Source organism: Sphaeramia orbicularis, chromosome 19 (assembly GCF_902148855.1).
Source record: "Sphaeramia orbicularis chromosome 19, fSphaOr1.1, whole genome shotgun sequence".
Taxonomy (NCBI): Eukaryota; Metazoa; Chordata; class Actinopteri; order Kurtiformes; family Apogonidae; genus Sphaeramia; species Sphaeramia orbicularis.
Genome location: NC_043975.1, coordinates 27957954 through 27969340, shown reverse-complemented (window position 1 = coordinate 27969340; position 11387 = coordinate 27957954). Strand labels below are relative to the sequence as shown.

Here is an 11387-nt window from a genome sequence, read left to right as displayed (position 1 = left end):
ATTCTGCACAGTATGGTATGTTATTAAAGGTAGTACACTGAGAAGTTAAGATTTTTAATTAATTTTTAATCTCATTAACAGTCCTTGCAACCATCCTGTTATTGGTCCCAGTTGTTGCATCATAATGGTTCTAATTTTAGAATATACCTGTGAATAACAGTGTGAAAACTCATTTAACCCCTAAGCATTACCTCTGGGAGTGTGTCTTGAGATAGAGTACCATGTAATGTTACTTCTACTGGTGGAGCAGCCTGTTACACTGCTGCCACCTAGTGGAGCTTTGGTTCTTCTGTCAAATGATGTCAAAGAGGAAAATTGACTCTTTCTAATTCACCTAAGAGTTTAAGGCAAAAATGCAAAATGTTACACAATTATATTTACCTTGCTTTTCATAGATTAACAAAATAATACTTTAAAAACCTCAAAATCAACAGCATAAATAGAGAAATGTGGTAGTGAGCTTTTTCCAGCACTGAAATGTTTATTTCAAGCTTCCAAAACTACAGTTAAAAAATTAACAGCATGTCTCTTTCCCCCCTTTATCAACATCATTATCTGTTGCAGTTCTCTTTTAACTATACTAATTTACACATAAACAATTTTAAAGGTATCAAAATTCCCAGTTGTATTTGAAAAACAAGGCAACTGAACACTGTACCCTTCTTGCATTACAATACTTGCTGTAAAACATACTTTATACTTGGACAACATACAGTATTCTGGTATGTTTTTAACAATGACATATGAAGAAAGCCTGTGTATTACATATGGAAACATCATGACATAACCGACTTTTCTTTACTTTACAGGTAAATCAACAAGAAAACAAAAATAAAGTTTATTTCTCTGAAAATATACTGTTTGAAGCCAATTCCTTAATAACAATTAAGGAAGTTGGTGTTGTGGAGTGGATTTAGATGACAGTATAGCAACCACCTTCATAAAAAACCAACATCCCAAATCCTCATACATGGATATTAAAATACAGCTTTAACAGGTCAGTGATTCCTCAAACAGACAAATATCCTTAAATGCTGTTCAAATTTGTGGCTCAGGTTAAATAAATAAGAGTTTAATTTGTATGTTAAAAAGCATGTATTACAAAGGTGTCTGGAATAATTAGTAAAATAAGAGGTTTTCCAAATAAAACTAAAGGTTGCCAGTGAGGGCTGAGTCCATGAGGTCATCGTCTTCATTTCCCATGTACATTGGGCTTGACCGGGATTGACCCAGCATGGACAAAGATGAATCTGAGGCTGAGATCGGTGACCGAGACCAACTGTCTGCTTTTATGGGATGAGAAGACGGCCCCATGGACATGGAAGACTTCTTTTTCTCTTTCTCCCTGTCCCGGTCTCGGTCTCTATCCCTCTCCCGTTCCCTCTCTTTCTGCTTCTTCTTCTCCTTTTTATGCTTTTTGTGCTTCTCCCCTGAGCTGAGGGGGATTGAGCTCATGTAGTCCTGGGGAGGTAGTGGGCGCATGGTCTGGTCGTCGTCTGAGCTGGGACTGTTCTGGTGGGACTTCTCTGCCACTGAGCTGCTGCCTGACTCGCTCTCGCTGTCGTGGTTGAGCGGGGTGTATCCTGGTGAACGGCTGTGGCTTGGGGAGGAGCGGTCATGCTTAGGGGTAGATCCACTGAAGAGGGGGGAAGCTTTGAGGCTAGAAATCTGGGGACGCATGGAGTCCCCGGATCCTTCCCCTGTCTTCTGAAGGGTCACTTTAGCTTTGATGCTAGGTGAGCCACCATCAGGTTTGCTAATGATAATCTTGGCCAGACCAGTTGCACCCACACCTCCTGTTTTAGGGTCCATCAGCTTTTTATCCCCACTATTTCCACCTGAAACTGAAACTTTTGCTTTTCCCTCCTTGTCAGACTTCTCCCGCTTGTACTCCCCACTTTGAGAAGAAGTGGCATGCTTGGAAGATCCCATGTTTGAAGACCCACTGCTAGGAACGTTTCCAGAACCGCCTCCAGGAGTAGATCCTGACCCAGGTCCCCCTCCAGGCGGCCCTACTTCACATCCATCTTCTCCAACTCCTCCACCACCCACACTCTTCAGTTTGTCTATGACTGCGGTAAGGGAGGGTTTTTTGTTTCGACTCGGTGACTTCCCTTTGGCATTTGGATTGTTTGCATTGTTCTGGCCTCCACCACCACTGCTTCCACTGTTGCTCCCACTTCCTCCACCTCCTCCTCCTCCACTACCACCTCCACTTCCACCTCCACTTCCTCCTCCCCCTCCACTTCCTCCACTGCCACCCCCGTACTGAGACTGTGAGCCTCCAGAGAATGTAACAGAACCCGATGAGGAGGAGCTGGAGGATGAGGAAGATGCAGAACCAGATGAAGAGCTCCCACCCATTGGCTTCTGAGAGCTCATACCACCACTTGAAGAAGACTTGGACCCTCCTGAACTGCTACCTCCAGAGCCCATTGGAGATTTAGCTTTTGAGGAAGGAGGTGTTCCTGGAACCTGGGACTGCTGCATTTTCATAGGAGAGGACATTTTGTCACCAGAGCTACTGGAGCGGGAGTGAGAAGGGGAAATGTTGGGCTTAATGCTGGGATTCATAAGAGACCCAGGTGGTTTGCCACTCTGAGGTTTAATTTTACTACCACTCCCAACACCACCTCCACTACCTCCTGGTCCAGAGAGACCATGCTTAGTGATTGGAGATGATCCTGGTTTGCCTACACCCATACCCTGAGAGGAGCCTTTAGACTGAGACTGGCCACCTCCACCTCCTCCACTCCCTGGCTTGGAGCTGCTGCTTTGGGTCATTGAACCATCCTTGTTCTTGATCTTCCCAGAAGAAGAAGAGTGTGAATGGTGACTTTTGCTGCTACTTGTTCCCCCACTTCCCCCTGTGCTGCTTGTGGCAGAGCTGCTGGATGTGTATCCACTATGGGATGAAGTTTTCCCCCCAGTTATAGTCCCTTTGGGAATTTGAATTGTGATTTTGGGTATTGGAGGGGTGGCACCACCAGGAGGAGTTTGTGAACGACCTGAACTACCAGGTGACTTGGAGCCTCCTCCACTAATGCTCCCACCAGAGCCTGAGCCACCACTAGGGGGAGTGTAGGGTCGTCCTCCAGAACTATGGGAGGGGGACTTTCCTTCAGGATCCATCTTTTTGCGTTTAGGGGGTTTATCTTTAGACTTTCCCTCACTAGAGGGGGTTCTGCTTCGTTTTACCTGTTTGCTCTCTGCTGAGCTGCTCCCCATTCCGATCATGGAACTGCTGCTTCCACTTCCACCATTCTCATCTTTTGGCCGCATAAGTGCCTGTTGCTGCTGTTTCACTTTGGGTTCTGCACTTTTAAAGTCACTGCATGTAGCTCCCAGACTCATCATAAGAGGGCTCTGGGAGCCACCACCATGCGTGTCTCCTAAATCAGGAGCTTGGCCTAGAAGTGGTTTACCCCCACCACTACTGCCTCCAAAAACCATACCCATATCAAAAGGATCCTTCAGGGAGGGTTCTGGGGTGCTTTGTCCATGTGGTGTGGGGTTCTGAGGTGTTCCTGAAGGTGTATTCTGCTGGCTACCTCCTCCAAAGCCCTTGACCAAGTCCATGTCTCCATCAGCGCTTGGAGAGCTGTCATCAAAGTAGTTCTGGGGAAATCCATGGCCAGAGGTCAGTAAGTCAGGGTTAAAATCATTGGCATCAGGGAAGAAGTTAGTAGAAGAGGAATCGCTGTTGGGAGTGGCAGCAGTTGCAGCTGCCTCAGCAATCAAATCAACAGCATCTGTAAAAGGATTTTCATTGCTGTTGGTATTGAAAATGTCTGCTGAATCAAAGACTGCGCTGCCCTGCCCTGAGCTAGAGGAGTCACGTATGGGGGTACCAAGGGGACCTCCATCATCCCCACCACTGCCCATGGGGTGCTGCCCATGACTCCCACCACTGCCCTTACCTGTCTGTTCTGGCAAATCTGACAGGATTTCTGTGATATCAGGCCCAATGCTATCAGAGCTAGAGAGGCGCACCATACGAGGTGGTACAGTGCCTGGTGGTTGTTGCTGAGACTGGACATGAGACTGTGAGTAAGGCATGCTGGGTCCAGAGGGCGGAGTTCCACACTGGCTGGGAGCAGGAGTAATGCTATGGGGAGTATCTAATCCATCACCAGTCAAGTTTACATCAAAGATAGAATTTTGAGAAGCGTCCACATCCATAGAGAGGAGCTCACGGTGGAAGTCATCCTCATGTGTGACCTGGTGGTGCTGATGGTGTTGCTGCATAGAAGACTGCTGTGTTTTCATGCCTAAACCACTTCCCCCTGCACCAGCAGCAGCACCCGGCAACACACCACCCTTTTCTGTCCCCCGTGGGCGCTTTTTCTTGATTTTTCCGCTACCTGCAGGGCAGCTTCCACCCATTCCATCTGTACGCGGTGAGCCAGATGATGAATTCTGCCTCTCTAACGGACTAGAGCCATACAGTGCAGCAAAATCTTGGGTGGGGTTGTCTTTCAACAAGTTCATCAGCATAGGATGATTCTTGGTGTTGCTGGCAGGTGAAGATGTTGGTGGTGGAGTTTGGTGAGGTGGTGGTGCATTTTGGGAGCTGGGACTGGAGCCTACACTTCCAGTTATCTGTAACAGACTTGTCAGTATTGGATTCTGGGTAACTTTGTTGTAGTCATCTGAATGGCCTCCGACTGCTTGTTGTTGTTGCTGTATCTGTTGCTGGCCAGCTGCCCCGCCTTGGGCTGCACACTCTCCTCCTTGGGCTTGTCTGTCTGATCGGGACATCCCGTATAGTAAAGTGATGGGACCTGTAAAGTTAGGTCCTCCGGGGGGTCCACCTCCAGTCGGCGTGTTGCCCCCTGTGAGCCCAGGCAGTCCCATAGCGTCGCCTCCCGCCATATTGTAGGTAGGACTTCCAGAAGGTGGCAGGTTATTCTTCACCATAGTCTCGACTGTCTGTGCTATCAGTGACAGGGCTGGAGTGTCTGCCTGGATGGTCTCTGCTTTCCTCCGAATGGCCCGCATAGTGACAGGGATTGACATGCATCTGACAAGGGGGAAGAAAAGGTTATCTCCACTTCCACATGAATTGGAAAACACTTCAACATCCACTCTGAAAAGCTAACTCACCTCTGCACTACTTTGGTTATGAATTCATCTGTGCAGATAAGGGCATCTGACAGTCCTTTATAAAGTTTACAGGATACTTGTAGGGAGTCAATGACCTCCATTACCACTAGAGGAAGATGTCAGAAAAGAGAGACGACTCAGAGCAGCAAAAAGACAAATTTTGCAAGTGATTCTGTAATTTACAATGTTATGTAATGCATTGCTAGGATTTTGATAAAAACTTACCACAGACTAATGATTCGTTTACTGGATGCTGGAAAGAGACACTAAAACTGGAGTCAGTGAGTGGGCAAACTTCAAACTGCAACAGGCCTGCATTATCTGAAAACAACATCACAGAGGCTCGTTAAAAATAATCTGGCATTAAACATTAACACACAGACAAAACTTCAGTTCATCTTCTCTACTGACCACCTAAATTAAATTTTCTTAAATACTCACCCTCCTTGACGGAAGTTTGTTTCACACAGCTGCCAATCAGATTATTATAGGCTGCCTGGTGCCTGATGATATCCAGCAGGGGTGGTACTTGTGCTGGATGGCGGAATGGGATCTTGGACACCAGTGCTCCTTGAAGAGAATGACCATCCTGCACCGGTGCATCGCCATTCAAGAAGTAACAGTGTTGCTGGTCTGGCAAAATCTGTAAGAGCATTAACGCAGTGTGTTTTAGGATGGTTTCTTCTGATGATTTGTGTAAATGATCAATTGTCAATTTTGATTAGCTGTAGGATTGTTTGTCTTCTATTTGAAAAAATCCTGGACTTAACAGTAATTCCAGCAAATAATAAAAAAGATAAAAGATGTGAGAGAAGGTTTTGTACTTACTGAATAGAAATGCATGTTGTGTGATGGTGGTGGTGTGGAACTTCCCTCCTCCAGGAGCTGAAGCTGGCTTTGGACAATTAACTGGTACAGAGGAGAAAGGCTGGGGGGGCTCTCAAACACTGGGATTGCTAGTGTGGGAGGCATAAAAATGGAGAACTGTTAAGATCCAAATAAGTCTAAGATGCTAGTATGGCAGTTAAGGAACATTTTCCTGACTTGCAAATTACATTAGTAAGTTAGAAATGTGTTAGTATCACTTCTCTATAAACGTACACGTGGCATTGCCCATCCTTTGAATGAAGGACAGTGAGAAAGGCATGGGCCGATTCATCTTGAGGAAAAAGCAAGCTGGCAGGTCCACACAGTTGGAGTTGGTCACAGTGGAAAAAGAAGGTGTCCTGAAACACATAAAATGATATCGATAAATCAAGTGGTTGTTAAACCATTGTACACTCCAGGGTTTTCCTATAGGTGTTGTCTAGGTCTATGTGGGTTGAAATAATTTCCCCCCTCTTTACTTTCCCTTTTCAATGATGCTTGTCCTTAACCTATTTGTGAAAAAGACCTTGTAACATTGACTGTACTAATAATGACAAGTCGACCACGTGCTGGGAAATTGGCACTTTTGTTATCGCCACATTGATTTTTCAGTAATTTCACCAACATGGCTTGGGTGCTACATGTACACCTTACAATTGTAGGGAACACCCTGCGCCCAGAAGACACTCAGATGACAGCCTCACTCTAATTATCAGTGCTTGTGCATGAGCATAACAAAGTTCTACTCTCTCACCCCTTGTTGTCCACAGGATGGGATCCAGTAATTAGTGGTGCAATTGGGAGCTTGTAGACTGCAGATGTTCCCTCGATCGTCACAGATACACTGACACCCAGTGAGCGTGGCACTGCAGAAATAAGAGTAATAATAATAATTATGATGATGATATGGTGTCTGCAGATAGAGACTAAATGACACAGCAGAATCAAAAGCAGTATCATTGTGTAGCTACGGACACAAGTAAGTTTCTAAATCCACACACTTACCATTGCTATCTGTTAAGTTGAGCTGTGTACCCGTTCCTTCCTCAAATATGTCATAAGGGGACACATAACATTGAAGAGAAACAAGGTGTCCCCCACTCCGGGCTGTCAGCAGACCCACACTGCCATGAAGAATTGTGTCCACTGTATTAGCATTGGTTGCTAGCCTAAAAAACACAAAGAAAAAATTAAGTGTTTGCAAAAACAGGATGTACCAGCCAGCCTTATTTCCCATTATTTAGAATGTTTTCCTGTTGTACAAGGGTGTTTTTGTCCAGGAGAGATGCATTGAATCACCTCTGTTAAACTGTTGGAATTACTGATCAGGCAATGACATAGCAGGTGCTAATCAATAAATTTCTTATGGCCCTGTGATGTAAGTAAACTCCACACTAAGTGGCTGTTGAGGCCATTATTATTTAGAAAACTGTGTTTCTCTGTGGATGTTAATGAGGTAATAACACAGAAGACACACCTACAGCCAAAATATTTTAAGCATTTCAAGCCTAAGTTTTAAGGGCCCACTTTGGTCAGGAAAATAACTGTTTTAAAACTTGATGGAGGTCAGCTTACCTGAACATGTGCATCATCTTAGTGAGGTCGAGCTCTAGAGACTGTAGTGCTATATACATCTTGGTTTTCAGCTTACTAGAAAAGAAATGAATAAAATATTTACGAAGGTGGAAAATAAACAGATATTATTTTTTTAATATAGCTATACATATATTTAAAAAACTCTTGTCACAGACTGTTTTATGTTCATTAGTGAGTTAAAGCGACTCAAGTATCAGCCATGCATGCAGCTTACTTATCCCCGGGGAGCTTGTATAGCTCAACCAGCCCCTTCAGATGTTTAGAAAACTCTTCAAAGTTCTTCTCTCTGATAAAAGCAAGAAAAGGGCAGATTTGGTAGTTTTCCGACAAAAATATTTCTCATGGATCATCAAAAAAAAGCAGTTTGTGTACACACTGCATTGTGATTTTTTTTTTCTTACCTTAGGTGCTGAATCAGCTCAGGACAACTCTGTGACCAACAAATCAAGGAAAAATTATATAGATTTTGTTCAGTTATAACAGTCAATAACTACATTGCAATAAGAAACAGAATCAAGGGATGGAATCTGCAAATCTGTTGTATAGATTGTACAAGGATAGTTGCAGCACAGTGCGCAACTGACCGTAGGATTTTCTCCCTGATGAGCCACTTTGACGTCCACTAGCTGACCACCAGTGTCCAGTTGTACCTCCACATAAAACATGTCTGATGTGATATAACACTCTGTCCCTGATGGGCTGAGGTGGGAGCCCAGCCTGCAGAGAAAAGATAAGATAAATTGCTTGCTTTCTCTATGGGTAAGTTGTGCTACTTAAAAGCTTTTGACCACCATCATATAAATATAAATAACCCACATTCATCAAGCTTAGCAAACACTGTTCATTGTGCATCCTGTATGTCTTGCGCTCTAGGTTCTAAATCAGCCATTGCTAGAACCTACTCGTTGAGCTGAGGAAGAAACTTAAGCAAAATGAGAGATATGGTATAACTCACATGTTTTGTCGAGCAATGGATTCCAATCGATCTGTCATGGAGGGCAGAGATGAAACTATGAAAGAGAAGAAGGGAAAACATTAAACACATACTATGGCTGGTTGAGATAAATTGGTTGTCCAGTGTCTTTAAAGTCACGAACACCGTGCCTCCATGCATGAATTACAAGATTAAAGAAAAATGTTTAAAAATCATTTTCAGTGGTACTACGGATGACAAATTTTCCCCAATGGATAAAAGAAATGACCCTATTAATGTGAACATGATGCAATTATCTAATAATGGAGAGCAACACGGTAACATAAATTCATGTTTTGTCGTGCTCTCTTATGCGTTTCTGTCCTTTGAGTTGACAGCCTCACCTTTCAGCGCTCTCTGCAGCGTCTCCAGGCAGGTAAGCAGGAGCTGGTGACCTGCAGCATTCATCATACCACGTTTCTCCTGGGATGCAATGTGAGGAAAAGCAGTGCATAAGATAATAGCTGAGAAAACACCAAAATGCTTCATCAACAACATTTGATGTTAAGATTTGTTTTTTACTGGCTTAGTCAGCACAAAAGGTCAGACATTTAAATGTCACTGCTGCAATTTCACTGGCCCAGCAGGCATGCTACAAAAAAACAACAACTTGTTTGCGCAATTAGGTGATTAATTGCAAGAACTGTGAACTAAACTGGCCTGGTAGTAAGCCTGCTGTGTGTTTTAATAAGGAATGATAAAAGACTATATTTATTGCAGACTGTTAACAACCCATAATTCAAGTTCCACATGACCTTCAAGAGATTTTTATGTCAAATGTAAATATCTTTGGCTTACCATTGCTTGACGCACCACCTTGCTGGTCTCCTGCCATGGCCGAGAAGCATTGTGTTTGGCATGAAGTCTCTCCAGCAAAGCAGCCATGCGACTCTGCTTCTCTGATTCTAAAAGTAAAAGTTTGAAAATGTTGTTTATTCCTATTGGTAAGTGTGAATCTTTACTTTTACTCTTACTTTTACTTTTATTAAGTCATTATTTAGCCATATTATACTATATGTGAACTTTGGACACACTTTTACTCTGTATAAAGTTCATACAAGCTGTTAGAAACAATCTTAGTGTGCCAAGGCCTTTCACGGATACAGTGGCACCAGCTGAGCCATGGACTTATCTACAATTTACATAAACACATACGTGTAACAACTCCGAGGAAACCTTGAAAAACACTGTTCACTAGATGCAACTTGTATTCGGATGCCGACACACTGTCAGTATCCCTGTTTATCCTGTATGTGCCAAAATAAATCCTTCTTATTTGAGACGATCCACTGGTTTCACCTTGTCTTTGTGAAACAAACGACGACATGAGTTCTGAAAAACTCAATTAACTACACAAGAGAATGGTGATTACTGGGGAAAATACTGAAAAATACAAACTGACAATGCAAAACTATTTCTCTTCAAACATAGTTCAAAGAGCTACAGCTACACAAGTAATCAAATCACAATTGCAATGCAATCATGGTATCACCAAAGCACTTCATTTGAAAGAATCAATGTTTCATTATATTTTTGATTGAGTGACTCTGTACAAAGAAACTGTCACTCTGTAAAGCATGCAAAATGAAATAAATTTTTTAAAGTTGTTATAAAGTTTTGTGTTTTTTGTACAAATTTGTCAATCACATAGAAAGAAAATGCACATTACTGAGTGATCAATACTCTTTCTGTTATAACCAACCAAACAAATCCCAGTATTGACCACAATAATCATAGTGAATTTTCTCTAAATCACATAACCCTAATTTAAATATTACTTCTTAAAAAATCCTACATCACATCTAAGTAAGGTGTAACAACAGAGCTGTAATAGACAATCAGTCCTCTCATCACGGACTGACTATGGTTAAATTTTACATAAGAATTCTGTCAATAACAAAAAGTGTATAAGTAACATAAAATATTAAAGATGACTTTCAATAGCTCACAGCTATTTAGTTTATGGTTGCTGCAATCAGCTAAATATCAGTTTTCTTATATTATTAAGTTTCTGTGAGATATTTCCTGCAGAATCATATTTATAGATACCACAAACTAGATCAGTCCTGATATATTTTCTACTGTCTTTCGACGCTGCAAGATAAATACACTAATCTCCCAGACAGTCAAAAGTCAATGTATTTTATTTTGTTTTTCTACATATGTTGGAGGACAATATTTGCATTTCTACATGCATATGCCATGGAGAAATAAAGATGTCAAGGAAATAAACACCATGTAAAGGAAATAAGATTTGATTTGTATCTTCTTAATCTGTCACTATGAACTGCTACAGCCTTTATTATTCATATTTCAGATGTGCAGCTTTCGTTCAATAAATAGTAAAACTGGGATAAACTTGTTAAATGACAGTAATTAATTTAAAATGAAGTACGTTAATGACATTGTTACTGGAAAGTTGATGTTGCAAGTTATTAGCTTATCAAGCTACATGGGGCTAGTTGTTGCTTCACGAAACCACGTTGAGTGCTCAGTGCCTGACTAGTGTTTAATACCAACGTCATCAGGCTATTAATATATTATTAATTAGTACAAACATACATATCCAACCGGCTAACGTATAAAAACACAACCAACAAAGAGCAATCGTTAACATAGTCGAGCAAGTTAGCTGTTAGCTTGTAGCTTTAGTTGCCTCGTCCTGTAATGGCATGGCACAGCATTAACAAACAAAGCTAAACAAAAACTAAATATTATTCTTACCGGACACCTCTTCTGTTTTGATCCGATCTGCATGATTTTGATTTCCTCCTTGCTGAACAGAGAGAGTTAGTTCTCTCGCAGGGCTACCGCTTTGCATAGAAACACCAGGCCCCGCCGCCAT

At 42.3% G+C, this 11387-nt stretch overlaps 1 protein-coding gene across 1 annotated transcript; it reads right to left on the bottom strand.

The window, feature by feature from the left end:
- Positions 1–448: 448 nt before the first annotated feature.
- Positions 449–11387, bottom strand: med1 (mediator complex subunit 1). The gene is made up of 16 exons (XM_030121540.1): positions 11267–11387; positions 9341–9447; positions 8887–8965; positions 8525–8579; positions 8154–8286; positions 7971–7999; positions 7784–7855; positions 7549–7623; positions 6979–7142; positions 6728–6839; positions 6208–6332; positions 5935–6062; positions 5548–5749; positions 5332–5427; positions 5107–5212; positions 449–5023 (listed from the first exon to the last, which is right to left on the bottom strand). The coding sequence occupies exons 1-16, from the start codon at positions 11385–11387 to the stop codon at positions 1150–1152; spliced, it is 5478 nt and encodes a 1825-aa protein (XP_029977400.1). The 3' UTR covers positions 449–1149.